This window comes from Camelus ferus, chromosome 2 (assembly GCF_009834535.1).
Source record: "Camelus ferus isolate YT-003-E chromosome 2, BCGSAC_Cfer_1.0, whole genome shotgun sequence".
Classification (NCBI taxonomy): Eukaryota; Metazoa; Chordata; class Mammalia; order Artiodactyla; family Camelidae; genus Camelus; species Camelus ferus.
The window spans coordinates 52390416-52410674 of record NC_045697.1 but is presented as its reverse complement, the minus strand read 5'-3'; the positions used below and the strand labels follow the sequence as shown (position 1 = coordinate 52410674).

Genomic DNA, 20259 nt, shown 5'->3' with positions numbered 1-20259 from the left:
GATACTTGTTGAACTGAACAGTCTTATAAAGTTCTTTTGGGTGGGATAATATCAACATAAGGGTTATATCTGAGCACTGGATTTGTGGATGTAAAATAATTTGTAGAAATATAAATTGACTAGTGCATGCACATGCATGCCCAGCTTGATAGGTACACAATAATTTTACATATTCTAGTACTTAAATATGGAAACATTTTACCTGTAGTCATCGTGTTAGGTTTTCTTGCGATGGTAGGTGACTTAGGTTGGTATATCTATTTTGAAGACCAGGGAGTAAGGTGATTTAATATGTTGCAGGGCGTCTCAAGACTGAAAGGGTATGCATTTTGACGTTCAGGGGTTTTGATGTTCTGGCAGTAGATGTCGTCTTGATTTGGCATCAGGAAAGCAGAGTATTTTGTGGTTTTGGTGCGAAGGCCCAGGTTATTTCACAGTTATTTCATTTCTAAGGCAGACGTTGATTCATTCCTTTGCAAATTTTTATTGAGTGTCTCCTGTGTGCCAGACACTATTTTAAGTGCTGGGGATACAGATAATGTGACCAAAGTAGGTTAAGAATCCCTGTTTTGTTGTATTTACAGTCTAGAGTGTTGATACAGCAATCCTTTTTTATGCCCCTAAGAGATAACAGGAGTGGGTGTGGTGGGCTTATTTGTGGGGGTGTGGAGTTGAAGTCCTCTGGCTTCCTTTGACTTTCTAAACACTAGATCAAGGCTAAGCAGAAAAGCATTGGCACAGCCTGGAATAATCTTCAGTTATATCACGTGCCTTCGTAAATGTGGCAGTGGGTTATTCTCAAAAGCCCAGGCAGCTCAAATGAGTCAACTGAGAACAGCATCCTTGCTTTTTAAGGCAGGCAGCTCAGAGATGGTTCACATAGGGCCTTTATTGTGAGGCTACAAATAGACATGGGTGCTGGGGAGAAGCATGTTGTGAAAACACAGATGAGTCACTGCACTGGTGTCGTTCAAGCAAACTCTTCTGCCAGCTTCTGTTCAGGAGGTCTTGCCTGCTCAGAGACAGGGATTTACATTTAAGCATTTGTTTCAGAGCAGAAACATATATATATACTGAGTTATATATATTTAGTAATCATATATATGTACGTATCATACATTCTGTGTGTATATACACACACATTGTATATACGTATATATGTCATACTTATATACATACATATACACACACATATACCTCTTTAGAAGCAGATCTTGGGAGCCATGTGGATCATTTCCCATGAAACTGTGTTCAACATAAAACAGTTGAGGCTACAATGGCTCCAAATATAATCCAATTTTAATGGGAACATAGACAACTGTACGAGTCCCCCAACTTGTCACGTACATCGTGCTTCTCTGAGAGGACTCTGAGGCTTTCAGAGGGGTTTCATGGATTCCTTGTTAAGTGCGGGCAGTTAAAGTTGTGCTTGGGCTTCTGGGTGTAACTAAATTGCTTTGCCAAGAGTTGACCTTATGTTCGTCTAGGATCTAGCCCTGGCCTGTGACTGGTTCCTGTTCAACAGAGGACAAGAGCATAGGCTTTCTGAGGTCCAGGAATTGTGCAATCCTCTTGTCCTTTTCAGTAAGTCCCACTTAATACTGCCCTGTTTCACCTTACCATGCTGTCAACAAGGGCTTTTAGCTTCAGCATCCTAAAAACATGTCCTTTCCACAACTAATCTCTCTGAGACCATGCATGTGAACTTTGCATTGTATTTATATTCTTGGTTGCCAAGTAGGCATACTGTTCTATTCATTTAGATGCTTTTAATTAAATTGTTAAATGTCAATTTAACAAATACTTATGGATAGCTTAGCCTATGGGTAGGACACTGATATAAGGAATACTTTTTTCATACTTTGTGGCCAGTCTTTGTGTTATTTAAAAGTTCTTAGCTTTATGGAACACAGAAAAGTGCCTTAATTTAAATCAACATTGTTGATTGTGAATGAGCACAGTGTAGAGAGAAGATCGAGTGAAGAAAGTCATTTAAATTTTTTTTTCAGGAGTAAATATAATTCTATTTTCACAAGCCTTTTAGCAAAAGAATACAGTAAGGTTTTCAGAATTCTCTGAATTTCCAGATATTTATGGAGCCTAACAGCACATTTTAAGGGAACTGATTTCATAATAAGCAACATTTATAGCTGGCATCTCCGAATTTGAGGCTTTATTTTAACATCCTGCTGGGCTGAGACTATTGAATCAATCTCCTTGAGTTGGAAATGGATCATTTCTTATTCACATATGATATTCCTCAATAATATAGACAAATCTTTATGAAGCTTATCACGTGCAATTTATAACAGCAGAATTAAAGCAACTGATAATGGCTTTACTACATGAGGACTGTGTACTAATTTCACCTTACCTGAATATAATATAATGGTGCCAAAGTGCATTTCTTCCTTGAAGTGAAAATAAAAGGTAGCATGTTAATCTGCACCAGAAACCTATTCCAGTTTCAAAAAGTTAGGTAGCCTGTTGGAATGATCCAATTAGGTTGTTTTGGTAAGCAAAAATAAATGTCTTTTTAGTGACAAACTAGAGGACTGCATTGCTTACTTGCCTCCAAGGTATACTGGTCATTCTTTTTCCCTGGAAGGAGATTTAAATAATTTGCTTCATTTTCTGTACAAGTTTTGTTCAATTGAAGTTAAGTGATTTTTTTTAAAACCAAATTTCACTTACTAGAAAGAACCTTCTTTGGTTGTTTTTTTTGTTTGAAAGACCTTTGTCAACCTTATTTTCTTGGTGATCAGAAAATGATACCATTTGGGCAGTGTTGGGGATCCCAAACACTGCTAAATTCTAAAATTATTTTGTGTTTGGCTTGAAATTACTTTAAAATGGCTTTATTTTTAATAAGATATAATTATGCATTGTAGAAAATTCGAACAATACAGAAACACTACATAGAAGGTAATTTTGCCGTTGAAGCGATCACCTAGAAATAGCCATTATTAACATTTTCATGAATATCTTTCCATACATCTTGCAATGCACGTGTAAACAGATCGGCACATAGGATTTTATGTAGATGAGATCATATGCCTTCTGTTTCATAACATGACTAGCATTTCATGAAAGTCTTTCTTCTTCAGTTTGGATCTTGAACATCATTTTTAATGGCTGCCTCTATTTATACACATGATGCATGTGCTCTAATTTACTAAATAAATTCTCTATTAGTAGACTTTCAGTTTTTTCCAGTATTTTTCATTTATAAACAAACCTGGTGCTTAACTGCATTTTCATTCTTTGTAATCACCTCAGAGTAGATTCCTAGTAGAATGTGATTGCAGGATATATTTTATTTTTGATATTTATTTCAGATTACACTCCACAAAGGTTATACCAGTTTATACTTCTGCCAGTAATGGACCAGAGTGCTGGCTTGCCCACACTCTTGCAAAAACAGAATTTGTTTCAGATTCTCATTTTTGTCATTCTTTGGGTTGAAAAAATGATGGCTTCTTCTTTTTTTTTTTTAATGACTTTAAAAAAAAGCAATCTAGTTTTATTTGTTTACTTTGGTGGGGGGAGGTAATTAGGTTTATTTATTTAGTGGAGGCACTGGGGATTGAACCCAGGATCTCATGCATGCTAGGCATGTGCTCTACCACTGAGCTGTACCCATCACTCCCCCCTTGGCTCATTCTTACTCAATTTCAATGTCTTTGATTTTTAGTGAGGGTTAATATCCTTCCGTTTTTATTGCTTACCTCTGCCTCTTTACATCTGTGCTCTTGGAATATTTTCCTTTTGGGCATTCATTTTCTTGTCTCATTGACTTGTAAACTGTTTGTATACTAAGGATATTTTCCCTTTGCTTATCCGAAATATCACAAATATATTTTTTCCTAGGTCTGCCTTATGTCTTTTAACCTTATTTGTGATTTCTTTTGCTATAAAGATTTCAATTTTTATGTAGTCAAAATCCCCAATCTTTTATAGTTTCTTATATTTGTTATATATTTAGAGAGGCTTTCCCACCCCAAGATTAGAAAAATATTTACCCACATATCTTTGTTCTTTTATGTTTTCATTTACATTTTTCGACCATCTGGAATTGATTTGTGTGTAAGGTTATACTGGTATTTGATGTTTGGGAACTTCAGCTGGTCTAGGTACGCATTCACAGCTCTTCAAACAAAACAGTATTTTAAAGCCTCCCTTTCTTGCTCATCCATTCCATTGGACTTGGAACTGAAGTTCTTTGGTAAAGACCTTGGCTCGTACTTTGCTTCAAGCAGAGAGATAATTTGTCTTTTAAGTCTTCCCTCTTTTTTCTGTTCCTGCTGGGCAGTGTAAACAGCAATCCTGTGGATGACGACCAAGCACTTTTAGGCAGACTAGATGGCAGTAAGGATTTGGCAGCTGTGATCTGTCAGGACAGAAATCACTGATTTATAGTCTGTAGCTACACAGGTGAAATAAAAAATGAGGGTTGTATATCCAGGTCTTCTTCCCCAGTGTAGATGAATGGTTTGTGTAACCACCGATTGATCATTGACAATGCTAGCAGGTGGTCCTTATTTTGAAAGAGGAAGGGAGGTTGCCTGAATGGCTACATCGCATATTTGGACCATCTGAGAATCACCTGGGGAACTTTGAAAAACTATGAATTCCCCAGTCCTGATCTTCAGAGATCCTGATTTAATTGTTCCGAGTGGAGGTAAAAAAATCAGTATTTTTTTCCCTTAAAAAAAATAAACCCTCCCAGATAATTCTCATGTGACCCAAATTTGATTTAGATATTTGCATCATTTCTCCACTTAGTTTTGATCATATGGCTTGGTTAATGTTGGGGACCTGACATCAAAACTCCTGCAGGTAATTCAGATTTGTCTGCTTATTTCCAGTGGATGTGTTTAAATGGCATTAGGCTGCATCATTTTTCTTGGCTAAATTTCAGAGTCAAAGACTCATCTAGAGACACTGAATTTTATTATTCAACATTCTGTGCAGTTTGTGTAGATTATCGCCAACGTGGGCTGAAATTTCTTTTTAATGATTAGAAAACATTTTAATTTTTTAAATAGAGGTTTGAAATTCAGCAGGAATATTGGTGACTATTTTATCATTTATTGTCACCAAAATATTTTCTTTCTGAAGTTTTACTTGATTGAAAATTGTTAAATAGAAGAAATAGACTTTTGTTTTCTTACACAGTTTTGCATTTGGATTAATTATTAATCCAAATGATATATTCCTTAATAAAGAAGACATAGAACAACAAAGGTCATGCTTTAGTGTTGTATGAAGATACGGAAGATACTAAATTGCAATAAAGTCAAAGTTGACAGCATGAAATTTTAATTTGTAATGTTTTATCATCTTGAATGTGCTTGCTTTGCATTAGCTATGACAGCTGTGACGGCCCTGGCAGCTCCTGGCACAAGTAGCTCAAAGACAAAATGCTGGTGCTACCAACATTTGCGTTTTTCTTTTTATAAGAGTCTTGTTCCTGTGGTCAGATTTGTTTCGTGCTTGATTTTTCTGTTATGAGACTTGGGTTGATTTTCTTGGCTGTTTTGTAAAACAAGGATCATCTTTGGTTTAACTTCATCCCATCATGTAAACAGAAAACTATTTGCAAGTTGTTTTAGATGTGGATTTTGACTTCACTGCAGTAAAGGAAGACAAACGACCTTGTTTTACTCTGGTTGACTCCGCTTGTCTAGTAACAGGGGATAAGGAGGAGCAGCACTCAGTCAGTGGCCGGAACGTCACCCTCTCAGGCTTCTGCTGGTTTGGAGTTGGCTCTGGGAAACACTGAGAATCTGTAGAGGCTTCCCCCTCCCTTTATCCCCTGGAGACTAATCTTCGTCTTTTCTTCCCATGTTGCCCCTTTTGACTATCTGTCTCCATCTCCTTCCTCTCTTGAAAGACGGAGAAGTAATAGCAGCAGACTGGGAGGAAGGGGGTGAGAAGCAGGGAGAAAAGGGAACCAGCATTTTATTGTATCTCTGCTTTATTTGTAGCTCTTTATATAATATTGTCTTACTTAATCTAAATAGTTATCCTGTGAAATAGCCATTATTTTACAGAGGATAAAATTAGGAGTTAGAGAGGTTGATGACTGGTGGAGCTGAGATTTAAACTCAGATATCCCAGACTCCAAGCCATGCTCTCTGTGCCGGGCCACCTGTGAGAGACCTTGGAAGAGACTCTCATCTCGTATCGAAACAGATACATGATGTCTAAAAACATATCCAGCAAAGACTGTGTTAAGCACTTTACATGCATTATCTAATCTAATGTTCACACAAATGGTATAGTGCATAGAGAGGTTAAGTAACTTCCTTGAAGTCATCGGTGGAGTAAATGGTACAGTCTCGGTGCCAGCCTGCGGTCGTCTGACTCCACAGTCCTTTGTTGCACTATATTGCTGTGATGTTTTCCTCCTATGTGAAGAAGCTAAAACTGAAAGAGGTTAAGTGATCATCAGCTCTTTGGTGGCAGAGCAATCTAGGCCAGTTGTTAGCTCTTTCTTCTGTTCCACAGTGGACACACCTGATCAGAAATGGGATAAAATAAAAGTCAAACCAAAATGTAGCTGGAGTGTTCTTAGGCACCTGATTCTGCCACCCCTCCAAGCTCAGCCGTCTCCATCCTTATGAACTGCTAGGGAATTTGTTTCTCTGTGGGAAATCAGGTGCAGAAGCGTCTTTGTGAAAAATACACACATCCACATATTCCTTTTTTTTATATTAGTGAACACACTGAATATAATAAATCAGAAAAGGGGTTTTTGATAGTTCACCTTAAAAATTGCTGTAAATTCTAATTACAGTTAAAGTAACATTATTCATTGCATAAGATTATTTTCAAAATGTCTGTATTGTCAAGAACAACATGTCAAAATGTGGTGAAAATAGTTCTTTTCTCAGAAAAGCTGGAAACATCGCTAAGTTTAAGCAAGTTTCCAGTGCAGTGTGTATAATAAATCACCTGTCTCTGTTTCTAAATTGTCAGCAACAGAATGGAAACTGTAGCTCTTAGGAAAGGATCAAGAGCTGAAGTAAAAATAATCTACCTTTTAGCAGGCACCTTTTTAACTTGCATAAGTCAAAGCCAATCTCTCAAAGAGATTACTTGTTATCTTTAACTGATGGCTGTTGGTCTTTGATAAGTGGGACCTAGAGTATGATTTGGGCATCTTCTTCAATTCCTTTAGCATTTGCTGGGTGCCCACAGAGCACATGGAGGGATGGTGTACAGTGATGGGAGAAAGAGAAACAGGGATGTTACCAGAGACCCTGCCCTTGCCCCCCAGAGACTGTTATAGCCACATCCAATCAAGTGGAGAATTCTTAACCCGCATTCCTCCTTTCTTCATTCATGTTCTCCCTTACACCCAGGGTGGGCTGTAGTGTGACCCTGCCATAGTGAGGAGAAATAGTCACTCCTCCACGCTTGATGAAGAACGATACAGTGAAACTTTGCCTATCACATGTGCCCAGAGTGTGTCTTGTCCTGCCCCTCGGAGCCTTCCAGTCCTTCCCCTTCCATGTTACGCACACTAAAATAACTCATGAAAAGGAAAGATAAACTATAAAATAAAAGCCCAATGTCAGCGCACAGGAGGTGAAAAACTGCAAGTCTCAGGAAATCCCAGCCAAAGGCACATCTTTTCTCTTTGCCGAGGGTGCAGTCATGGTTGGACAGGCACGCATACTCCACTCACTCACTGTCCCACAGTGAGGGCGGATTTGTTCACATCATTTAACCCTCTGAATCTCAGTCTCTTCACATGTAAGAGATCAAGACTAACACTATGTGTTGGGCACAGGGGAACCTCTTTCTCTCTTCTCTGCCTAAGTGCCGCCCAGTGCTGCTAGCCTTGCTTGTTATTCTGCTTGCTGTCCCCTGAGGAAAAATGCGTGGAATACAATGAGTATGTATGAGATGGCTGTAAAATAACACGAGGGTACCCTTCAGCCATGCGGAGAGCTCACATTTAGTAAATGGGGTCCTCTTACCAGACCCTCCTGCCGGACTTCAAACCCAGACATCTTGGATGGAAGTAGCTGTGCTGAGCTGTTCAGAACGTGTCTGCTCACTTGTTAGTTGTCCACTCTCGCTTTTTTGCCCTATCCTCACCCCCACCCCATTATCACACAGTGCTGTGCTCAGGGATTTTTGTCTGTTTTCCCAGTTGAATTCTACCCTTACAAGAGGGAAGGATATGCTATGGCCAATGTCATCCTAAAGAGAACATTGCTGGCTCTGAAGCTGTGTAAAAAATATTTCGGGTGATCATTATAATGAGGGTCTCCTGGGGTGGCTTTGGAGTGGGGATAGCACTTCATGTGTTAGGTTCTGTGAGCTGATTTTTAAAAATCTGTTTATTTATAATGATTGTGGGTCTATTATATGATAAGGGAATGAAACATTGCCGGAGAACTTTGCGGGCAGTGAAAGTAGGTGACTTAGTGAGGCTGACAGGTGCATAGGTTAACTGGTAGGGGCAGAGTAAATGACTGAGGGCCACCTCCCATTCCCCGGAAATCCACCCTGCTCAAGTCAGAGGGTAATTTAGATTAAGAGGTGGTTTGTTTTAAGTAAACATTAATCACACTTCCACGAACAGGTAATTTATTGTGCAATTGAAAAGGGGGCTCTTCCTATTACTGTTTCAGTATTTACACATATAGTTACCAGGATCATGCAGTTTTGCTCTGCCATGTAAATTCATCTACCACCAAGTATATTTTTTGTGTCTTTTAAAGCTATAGAATGTCTTCATTTACTCACTTGAAAAATGTTTTATCTTACAGGTTTTATGGTTCAGATGTGTAGCCTTACGTATGAACAAAGGATCTGTCTTTTTATGTTATTAAAAACCATCTTTTGATGAAGTAGTATTTTAAATTTACAAAAGAACCTTCCTACAAATAAATATGTGATTTTTTCTACCTGAAATTTGAAGTGATGAAGAAAGAATATAGGAAACAGGCTAGTTTGAGGTATTGGTCCTAAATGATGTGACTAAGAAGTGAGGATAATTTTGTTAGTCAGTGATGTTTGATAGCTCTTGTTTGTTTGTTCTTGTTACACTGAAGGGAAATAATGGGTTGATTTCCAGAGAAATACCTACAGGGAGATGTGGCCACAAAGGTTTGATTATCCATGTCCCTGCACATTTATTTCCTCTAGAGGTGAAGTAATTTAAAGCTCTTGTGTAAGTTGGACATTGGACAATGAATATGTAATAGGAATACTTTTTGGAATTGATGTCTTAGAGATTGCAGAACAGTGGGAAAATCACTGTCTGTGTCCCCTTTGCTCCCCTCTCCACTGGAAAAGCTTTTGTTCAGAGAAAATAGCTTTTTTGCATAAGATGTAGCTATTTATAAGTACTTGCTATGTGCAAGGTGAAATCCGGCTAAAACAAACACTGAAACCACAGAGGAGAAAAACGCCACCAAAAGTAATGTCACCTCTGCACACTTGGTGAGATTATATAGTGGGATTTTATGTATAGAAGCTTCAATTAATATTTTTAAAGTGGATCAGAGTCACCCTTTGCCTGCTACAGTCAACCACTAGTCATTCATTACAGGCATTATAGTTTTGGTGAGCAGTTCAACCCTGGGAGTAGGCAGGAATGACTAAATTGTATGTATGGTGAAATAAAAGATAATACTCATATTGGTAAGAATCTTTATCCTTTACATTTGTTTGGTATGTTTGCGATAGCCCTTTTAATAGCATATTCATGTGGCTTAATTCCCTTAGTGACATCACACATGGAAAGAAAAAATATATTCTTCTTTTAACACCTCTGTTTTCTTTCTATTAGGGCGTGTTGGAGAGTTTCCTGGGCACTGCTGTCTCTGGAGCTGTCTTCTGCCTGTTTGCTGGCCAGCCACTCACGATTTTGAGCAGCACAGGACCCGTTCTCGTTTTTGAGAGACTTCTGTTTAATTTCAGCAAGTATGTGCATACACATCTACCTGTACATTAGAACTGTCTAATTGTAGAGCGTGCACGCCTAGCTGGAGCAGAGGATAGTAAATGGGGAGAGCAGAATCACGGGGATTTGAGGATTTGGAGGTTGCGAGGCCCTGGGAGACTAGGTGGTCCAGCACACCTTTGATTCATCTGAGGCCCAGGTGCTGCATTACCTCTCGCTCCAGCCCATCATTCTCTGCCTTCTTGTCCTGCTTTGTGTCTCGGGAGGTGGACCCTGTGGACTGCAACAGTCGTCTTCCCTGGCCCTCTGGCTTCCTGCTGGGTTTGGCTGCAGCAGAGCTCCAGGAGCACAGGAAGGTGGGGAGGGCAGGGTGCACCCGCCTACCCTCAGCTCTCGCTCTCGGCTTTGCCCAGCTGTCCTCTGAGTTCAGCCCCTGTCAGGTGGCTCCTCCACCCTGGCCCTTGCCCTCACCAGGCTCTGCTGCCTATTCCTGTTCTGTAGCCTTTCCAAGCAGGGAGGTAGAAATGGCTTCCCGATGGTGCTAGTCCCCGAGTACCTTGCCATTTTTCTGTTACTGACGCCTCTGTACATAGTCTAGTAAATTTCCTGAGAATCTCATTTGAGATCGCCTTCCATCTCCTGCTGTGATTCTCATGTGCCAGAGAAGTGAAATGACTTGTCAAGGTCACATGTCTCGTCTATGAAAGAGACTGGACGCTCTACTGCTCCTCACCCCCATTCCAGCATTCTGAACTCCAGATCCATTTCTAGACTCAACTGAGTAATAACTAACATTTACTGAGTGCTGACCACATACCGACTATTAGCCTGAGCACGTTTCGTGTACTCCCTCATTTATTTCTTGTAGCTGTCCTATGAGGTAGGGACCGTGTGCAGTTGTCTAGGTGAGAAAGCAGGCATGGAGCGGGTGAGTAAATTGTTGGCAGTTGCATCACCAGTCGTTGGCAGGGCTGGGATTTGAATCCTTGCGTTCTGACTCCAGAGCCTACGCCTCTTACGGACTCACTAGACATGACTAATGGGCGTGAGAGTTGTGATACTGATCTTTTCTTTTAGAAATTGATGGATCATTTTAAGAAGGAAAAAATGGAGTTAAGCAAATTATCCAAGTGGCCACATTTGCACACAGTTTCAAAATCAAATTGGGTATTCCAGCCTCTTTCTAATGAACTTGATACCTCTAAGAGAGAATTGCCTTTACTGGCAGGTCTCAGTCCCCAGATTGCAGAATTTCATACGACTTGTTACCACTCCTTGTGGGAAGTGCTGTATACTTCTGTTGTTATACATTTTTTAGAATTTTAATGTTAGAGAAATGTCATTACCTACTTAATGCCTCATGGAATTAAGGACTCATACAACAGGCTTTGAAACTGTGTGTGCCATCAAAAATGATCTCAAGATAGAGGAGGAAATGAGGATTTAAAGCTAGTTTTTTGAAAACTGGATTGAGAACATAAATGAGGGTCTCCCAGGAATTTAAAGTTCCATGTTTTCTGTAGATCATTACTGCAAATCTCTCTATCATAATTCTCAGAAGACCATTGGAAAGAGTTCTGCTCAGTGTCAGTTTATAAAAAGAGTCAAACAGTTTTTATATGTTTAAAAAAAAACATTGTGTGAGACAAGAAAGCCTTTATGGAAAGATTAAACAAGCATGTACTATAAACAGGAACAAACAGGCACATCTTTGCAGAAAGATTTATTGGATGTAATGTGATCAGAGCCTTAATCTACAGAAAATGTTTGCATTCTGGTTTGCTTTAGATAATTGTAGGATAGAGATTATTTCCTTTTGCTAAGCAAGTTCCATTCTCACTTTCCCTTCTATTTCATCATAATTGGAAACTTAAACATAGTTTCAAATGATTTATTTGAAAATAGTTGTAAAGCAACAAGAAACATTTGACAAACTCTGCTTTAAAGTCGTCACTGGCTAACATGTGACACTTAGGTGGCAAACCTTATTCTTTTATGCATGATGCTGTGTATCATTTGCTTACATATCCTCGTAGCAGTGCTAATATTTTGTCTAGATACAGACTACTTGTGTAGATCACTATTTCCCAAAATGGGTTTTCTCATTTACTGGTTCCAATAGATGTTCCATTAAAAAAAAAAAAAAGAAAAAAAGAGCTCTGTCATCCCAGTAGATCTGGTAAGTGCTGTATATTATAGATTATATTATCCCGCCCTTGGTAATTCATTTTAGCTTACGAAGGGATCTGAGAAGTCCTTCAGGGAAGACACTGTTTTACTATGTTTTGCCCAGATTTTTCCCATCATATTTTACTTTTTTTTTTTTTTTTGAGAAATAGGTAAATTCTTGTTGTGTGAATTCAGTGGACTCAAACAGTAACTCCACGTAATTCACAGATTTATCTCTGACTAAGAATACAGCTTTTAATATTTCCCCAATAAACTGGAGAATCAGGAAGGAATATGAATGATACACTGTCACCTTTTAAAATTAGTAGCAGAATGAAGGAATAGCTCACACCTTTCCCCAAAACACTTGTGGTTTTGTTTTTCCAATTCTGCAGTCTCTTGTGCACTATTTTCATACATTATATCGCAATAATAGAGAATTAGATTCCTTTTCCTTTTCTTCAGGGAAGAATCTGAAAGGAAATTTAACAATGCATTCTAAGCCTTGTAGAACCTTCATAACTGAAGTTGGATTTTAGCCTGTATAATTGTCATTCAGTCATTTAATAATTTCTTTCTTACAGTCTTTGAACAATTTATAGGCCTTCAAATTATGATTTTCTTCTATTAAATTACTGGATTTATTCATTTAACTTAGGAGGTTTATGTTTATTTGCCAGATACTGATTTCTGAAGCATGCTTCATTGTGAATTTTTCACTTTGTCTGTACCCTTGGGTTTATGCTGCTCAAAACTATCACTTAAAATATCTAGAAAGAGTGTTACCAAAAGGATATACAGTCATTTTCTCCTTTTAACTCACCATAGTTTCTTCGGTCTCTAGTATCATTTCCTCTTTATAACTTGTAAATTTTTATAACTTAATTGCTATTTAAACTTGGCACCAAAGGGACCGATAGTCTTACTGGATGTAACATTGCTTTTTATTATAGTTATTACTGTTGGTCGGCTTGCTTAAAAAAGCCTCTCATCTTTTATTCCTCTATCTTCTTGCTGCTGTAAATATATCCTAATGGAGTACTGTTGGTATTAGTGATTTTGTTTGAATTTTTCCTACAAAGCCACTCTGGGAATATTTAAGTATTTTAGAGCAGCTATTTCGGTTTATTGTTTAGGTCCTAACATTTAAGTTTATACACGCACTTCTTTCCTTTGTACTTAAACTGATGGTGTTCCTGACCATTAGCTGGTGAGTAGATTTGTTTCTCATCCTGTTCTGTAAACAACCATTAGCATTCTTAGAACAAGTTAAGATTGCTCTAACTTTCATCTTGTTAGGGAGGCAAAACTAGGTAATTGTTTAAAACTTTATTTTAACAAAAAAGTCTGTTGGCTCAGAAGTAATAAAACTGTTTCTGAGCTCTGAGACTGACCCATTGTGGAATAATGTAAATTATCTCAAATTCCTAGAATTTAACTTTTTCTAGAGTCTACTTATCTCACAAAGACATGCATAGGATTAGACTCTAGGGTTCCAGACATAAAGGGAACTGTGAGGAAATGCAAAAGATGTCTTCAGAAAGGTTTCAGGAAATCTGTAGAAGGTAACTGTCAACCTAAGTGTTACTCATCTCCTGCTTTGGTAATGGTCTTCCAATTTGTGTCATTTGGTGAGAAGAGGGAAACAAAGGACAGTGACTTTAAAGCGCACCTTATCATGAGCTAAGTACAAATCAGACAGGAGGAACCATGGTGTAATTTTTAAAAGGACTGGTCTAAGAGCACAGAAATTTGGTTTCTGGTCTAGCTCTGCTGTTAAAACATCACATTTGGATAAATGACTTAGTTTCTATTGGCCTTGGTGTCCTCATCTCTAAAGTGAGGCATGTTGGGCTAATGGGTGTCTGTATTAGGATTCTCCAGAGAAATAGAACCAATAGGATGTGTATGCACATATATAAGAGACTTGTGATAAGGAACTGGCTCACACAGTTATTAAGGCTGGCAAGTCCAAAACGTGCAGGGTTGACCAGCAGGCTGGAGACCCAGGAGGGCTGATGCTCCAGTTCCAGTTCCAAGGCTGTCTGCCAGAGAACTGGGAAGAGCCCATGTTACAGGTCAGGCCCAGAGGCGCTCTGTCCACTGGGGAGGGCTCTCTTACTTGAGGGAAACTGGTCTTTTTGTTCTATTCAGTTGAGAAGCTGATTGGATGAGGCCCACCCTCATTATCGAGAGCAATCTGCTTTACTCAGAGTCTACCAATTTTAATGTTAATCTCATCAAAACCACCCTAAAACACCGAGTAATGTGTGACCCAATATCTGGGCACCTCTTGGCTCAGCCAAGTGGACACACAAAATCTAAGCAATTTTTAATTCTAATATCAGTAAAATTTTCAGTTGCTCATCACCTGGTTACAGTGACAGTAATTGTCTCTATCAGTCCTAAGCCAGGCATGCCTTAATTCATCCAGCAAATTTGTATTTAACTAACTGAAGTCTGTATTTAACTTATATGTGCTGGGCACAGAGCTAGGTAGAGAATTTGAGTTTTATTCTAAGAGCAGTGCAAGGTCACCAAAAGGTTTTAAACTGGGACATCTGATTTACATTTGAAAAGGTCATTTTGGCTGTGATGTGGAAAATGGCTTTGAGCAGGGACTCATAGCATGAATATTAGTAAGGAGGCTCTTACAAGAATCAGGCAGGGACTTCTTGGTGGCCCAGCCTGGGTTGTTGATGGTGAAGGTGTAGGTTCGAGGCCTTTGGGAAAGCATTAAAATACATGGCTAACAGTTACCGAAACTCATTGTCTAAAAGCAAGGCCGTAGAGTTTTGGGCGTGCATGGTCCTTGATTTATTTTTTTCTTGTGCAGAAACTGTGACTACCCCTCTCTGCTTTTTCATCACAGACGATGAGGAAAAAAAAATATTTTAAAGCACTGTCCACATAATTTTAAAAGAATCAGTATGAAATGCAATCAGTATGAAATGCTAAAATGTGAACACCTGACCCATCTTTTCCTCAGTGTGAATCTGGAACTAATTTACTTGTAAGAAGTGAAAAGGGCATCGAAAAACAGTGGCCTGCTTAGATGGAGGTGGCCTGTTCTAAGGTTGCTGTGGGACAGGCACAGACAGAAAAGGTGGCCACAAGAGTTTTCACACACGACTCCAGCAGAGGGTGTCATGTCTGTGGGAAGCTTCCTGACCAGAGGTAGTCTCTGGTGGTAACCTGGCAATGCAGCCTTTATTGATCTGCCCAGTAGGCCGCTTATCTGACCCACCTCCCTGTGGTGGCGGCGCTCAGTCCGCAGGGAGCATTGTGTGCAGCCACATGCTGCATGCCTTTTTCAGCACTCTTTCCTCTTCCTGGCCAGACCCTCCCTGGTCTGTCCAGAAAGTTCCTGCATATCCTTAAATACCTTTGAGGTTTTTTAATGAAAGTTCATCTCTCCCCAGAATTAGTTACTCCTTCTGTGATGCTTGGTGGGAACCCTTAGGTATCACTCAGTATTTTGCAGTGTGATTCTGTTTATCAGTGAGTCTTCCTCAGTAGACTTGGATGACTTGGGGACAGACAGGGAACATATTTATTTCAGTGTCTTCCTTAACCAGTAATGCTCATAAACATTTATTAAGCACATGCTGGTTACCAGTATTATGCTTTCAAATTGTTTATTCTATGAACTCCATGAAGACAGGGATCATATTTTTTGAATGAGAAAATCAATGAGTTATTTACATTCAATGGTATGATTATTTTCTTTGTGCTTTTCCCAAACTTCTGGAATTATTTCTTTATGGTAGCCCAATATCACTAGACCAAATTCTTAAAGGTGATACTTTCTGGATAAAATCAAGAATGAGCTTTATATCTTGAGGCTAAAATGATCTTGTATTTTTAGCAGTCATTCTACAGTCATTCAGTGGTTTTGATGCAGGAAAATGGTTGTGGGGTGTGAGGAGAGCCGAGTCCCAGGTCTTGGTTAAGCCCCTGGTCATTGGCTTCACACAGGAAAGAATTCAAGTGCAAGCCACCGTTGAGTTAAGGTAGATTTATTTAGAGAGAGAGTGTAAGGCAAGAGAAAGGCAAGGAAAGAGGTAGTGGGAATTGGGTGCTCAGGTTAAAGTAAAAGTAGGTATACACTCCACAGACAGTGTGCGGGCCAGTCTCCAAAGGGGAGAGAGAGCACAAAGGGCCACTAGACGTGGTGTCACTTTTTAGGGTCTCAGTAGCTTCACAGCCTACAGGTGGGATCAATCCAGCTGCCCTGGGGAAGGGGCTGGGATTCCCAGCACCACCCATTCTTTGGCCCTTTGCGGTTAGCCTTGGGGCTGTCCTGGTGCCTGCGGGCATGTTATTTGATCAGGCTGTTACGATAAGCATATAATGAAGCTCAAGATCTATTAGAAGTCAAACCTCTTAATCCTCAAGGCCAACTAGGAGGTGACTCTTCCACAATTTTGGTTGCTGTCATTCCTTGAGTGGCTGTGCCCTGCCCCCTTCCCTCCTGTCTCAGTTTTACATTATTCTTTGTGTTCCATGGAAGTGGAGTCTAAATACCTGTCTTCTTTGCAGGGACCATAATTTTGACTATTTGGAGTTTCGCCTTTGGATTGGCCTGTGGTCAGCCTTCCTGTGCTTCATTTTGGTGGCCACCGACGCCAGCTTCTTGGTTCAGTATTTCACGCGCTTCACCGAAGAGGGCTTCTCCTCTCTGATTAGCTTCATCTTTATCTACGATGCTTTCAAGAAGATGATCAAGCTAGCTGATTACTACCCCATCAACTCCAACTTCAAAGTGGGCTACAACACTCAATTTTCCTGTGTTTGTATGCCGCCGGACCCAGGTGAGGACATTGTGCACAGTGTTTGTGCTTATTACCCTGTGTTTGGAGGAAGCAGTAGCCTCCAGGCACGCCCTGCTTTCAACATGGTATCAGGGTCTTCAGGAAAGGGTTTTGTTCTGTATTCTCTGAGAAACCCCCCTGCTGAATTCATAGTCTCATTGCCTGGAGGTATCTTAGCCCTGTGACCCAGCCAGGAAGTGAAACCAGGAGCTCTGGCACGTGAGCATAGTTAGCTCAATACTTTGAAATTAACTCAAGCTGCCTTATTTGCAAGGAAATTATGGGTACATTATTCTTGATCTTATCTGATAGGTGGGGAAGCCAGGTCCCTGTATTAACAGATATCAGGACCAGACAAGCCTAGTCCTCTGAACTTCCACTCCATGTTTTGCTGCCTCCTTATTCCTATAGGAATCACTCCCATAAGTAAATTCTAACTCAATCATTTTAAACTTACAGAAGATACAAGATACTGATTCACTTTATATAATTTGAAGCATGAAGTTAAAAAAGAAATTCAGACTGGAGTCTCCTAGTGATAAACTAGAGCCTTATAGTTCGTCTGTACTGGACAACGTAAATAAGAAAGGAAAGGGAAGGAAAAGAAGAAATAAGAGAAAGGCGTACGAGAAGGAATATTATGTTCTTGGAGGAGATTTCTATTCCAGAGTTAGGAAAAATGTAAAAGTAGCTTCTTGGTAAGGAATAGGATTCTGTACCTCTTAGACCTTTAACATCCATCTTGGTAAACCTGAGTCAGCATCAGAACTTTTTCACAAAAAAGTGCTCAATGTGGTCTTCGGAATTTTCTCTTGGAGTAATTCACCATCAATTTATAATGTAGAAGGCATTTGGGAAAAAAAAGAAGATTCATTTTGGTGAAAGTTGCTTTGCATCTGCTCTGGTAGAACTGCATGTAGACATTTGTGTCAGCCAATTAAATGCTGATAGTGCTAGTGATTCTCAATTTTGCCATTAGCTATAGGTCATTGTCCCTTAAAATAAAAAATGACACACAATCCATGCTTTTTGACTACAGTCTTGTAGTCCCAGAAGCACGGCAGTGTTTGGAGGGCTGTGTATACCTGGGCTTAAATGTAGGGTACATTTTTATTTTTATTATAGAGTCTAGGGAGAAATTTTTATTTATAGAGTCTAGGGAGAAATTTCTTACTGTTTACAGTAAAACAAACATAGTTATTATATTATAGACTAGAATGCAAAATGCTTATGAATTTAAAAACTCAACAAGGTACTATGAAGAATTTTTGATGCTTGTGCAGACTATGTCAGATTACTCCCAGATATTTTGGTGGTGTCTCTGCACTCTTCTTGGCCACTTTGGTGGTGAAGGCTTACAAGACCCACATGCATCTTGAGTGGTAAGAGAGAAGAGAATGCTATTTCCTAAAAATGGGTCAGTCAGTGACACCCATGAAAAGAAAGGGCATTGTTGACCTTTGCACTCGTGGATTCTTTTTGTCTCATTTAGGGAAAATCAGCTCACATTAAAATAAAATCCATGCATAAAAGCAGGCAGAGACAGGTAAAAAGTAGAAATTTAAAGATTCAGGCAGCATGAATGCCATGGATATAAAGGCCTATTATTGTTAAGATGTATACTGATTAGAAATATTTCAAAACTTGAGAAGCGCTTGGAAAAGAGTAAGCACTCAATAAGTGACAGATATTATTAGAAACAATTCAATATTATGCTCCCCAGAGAACCCCAGGAAACGTGTTACCATTACGTGACTATAAGAGCCCTTCCCGGGAGAGTAGGGGTCAAACCCCCGGTAACCATGCTCCCTGGCCTTTCAGGAGACAGGCAGACAACACACATTCAAAATACCAGATTACAGACATAATTCACTGTGGGATTTTGAACTTTCCGTTTTACTTATTTATTTCTATCTATTTATATGTATATTTATTTACGGAAAAGTCTGTATACTGACTTCTTAGGGAAGTCTGAGTCATCAGACATTAAGATTTTTCTAAAGGCAAAAAATACTGTAGGCTGTTTTGAGGTTTGAAGTATTCATAAAGCCAGATGAGGGCTTTGTCAGCACACCTGCACAAAGAACTCCCGAGTGTCAGCCCCACACCCACCTGAGGCTAATGGAAACTTGCAGCCTTTGTTTTAATTGGATGCTGGCAGAGAAGGTAGTGTGAAACCAGGGAAGACATATCATGAATGCATTTTCATTGTGAAAAATACAACAAATATATCATTTGGAATTCTATTTCCAAGAAGGATCTTTGTTTTCTTGAAAAAAATGGTATTGAGGCTTTTACCCATGCATGGCGAGTGCTGGATGAGTTGGCATTAGATAGCTTTTCCTTTGACCTGTTTGCCCTAGGTTGTGTGAAAAGTCTGTCCTAAATAGCTCAGAGCTGTCTTGGAAGGACTGTGACAATTGCCATTACCTCTCAGGGGTACCAGTAAAGCAGTGTGGCAGGGCTTTGAAGTCAGGAAATCTTGTATTCAAGTCTCAGCTTGGCTAATGCCCAGTGTATGACTTTGGGCAAGTTCCTTTTCCCAAGGTAGCTTTGCCTTACCTTCCTCATCTGTAAAATGGGGTTATAATAGTACCTATCTTATAGAATTATTTTGAAGAAAAAAATGAGGTATTACAGACAAAATATTTTGGACAGTTTCTAATAAGTAATTCAATGTTAACCATTTAATAGCCATTATTATTAAAACTTAGGGTTCGTAAGGATGAGTGATAGATCAAGCAAACCAGTCTTCATCATTCTCCCTTCTAAGCAAATTTTGTTGGGCGATTGGCTTATTCTGCAACAGGCCCATTGGTTGCACCCTGTAGTTTTAGAGTTGTTCGGATGAGTGGCATTCATGAAAGATACGTATGTGAATGTGAGGGATTATTTAAGCCTATGGAGATGAGATTTGTTTCTGGTGTAGAAAAAGGCAAATGGATAATTTGCATTTTCATGACAATCTCATGTTTTCCAGAAGCCCATAAGATTAACAATTGCATATTTCTCCCATCACCTTAACACTTTTTGATAGAAGACTGCTTAGATTCACCATAAATTCAGTACTTTGTGACACCAAACTGAAAAATGATAGTGAGAGAATAATATAGTTGCATGTACAGCTAGAGTAAGTATTCTAAAAACAGCAAAAGGCTGGCCTTTTACCACAACATGCACTCCTAGTAAAAGAATTTAATCAATGAGTCAATAATATTTAAACTGGCAGATAACTTGTTTTTCAACCCTGGGACAGTGTGTAACAGTGAACCAGCAACTGCGCAGATGGAGTTGTGATCCTGCACACTGAGAAATGATTTTACAGGAAAGGAAATAGGGTCACTTAAT

At 39.3% G+C, this 20259-nt stretch overlaps 1 protein-coding gene across 9 annotated transcripts in view; it reads left to right on the top strand.

Annotated features, from left to right (window-relative positions):
• The window catches only part of SLC4A4 (solute carrier family 4 member 4), a 315013-nt gene that overhangs the window by 221402 nt on the left and 73352 nt on the right, over nucleotides 1-20259 (top strand). For all 9 annotated transcript variants that reach the window (XM_032458395.1, XM_032458408.1, XM_032458417.1 and 6 more), the window contains 2 exons: nucleotides 9815-9948; nucleotides 16640-16911. In XM_032458395.1, coding sequence (XP_032314286.1) covers nucleotides 9815-9948; nucleotides 16640-16911 — 406 coding nt within the window. The remainder of the gene's footprint in view (nucleotides 1-9814; nucleotides 9949-16639; nucleotides 16912-20259) is intronic.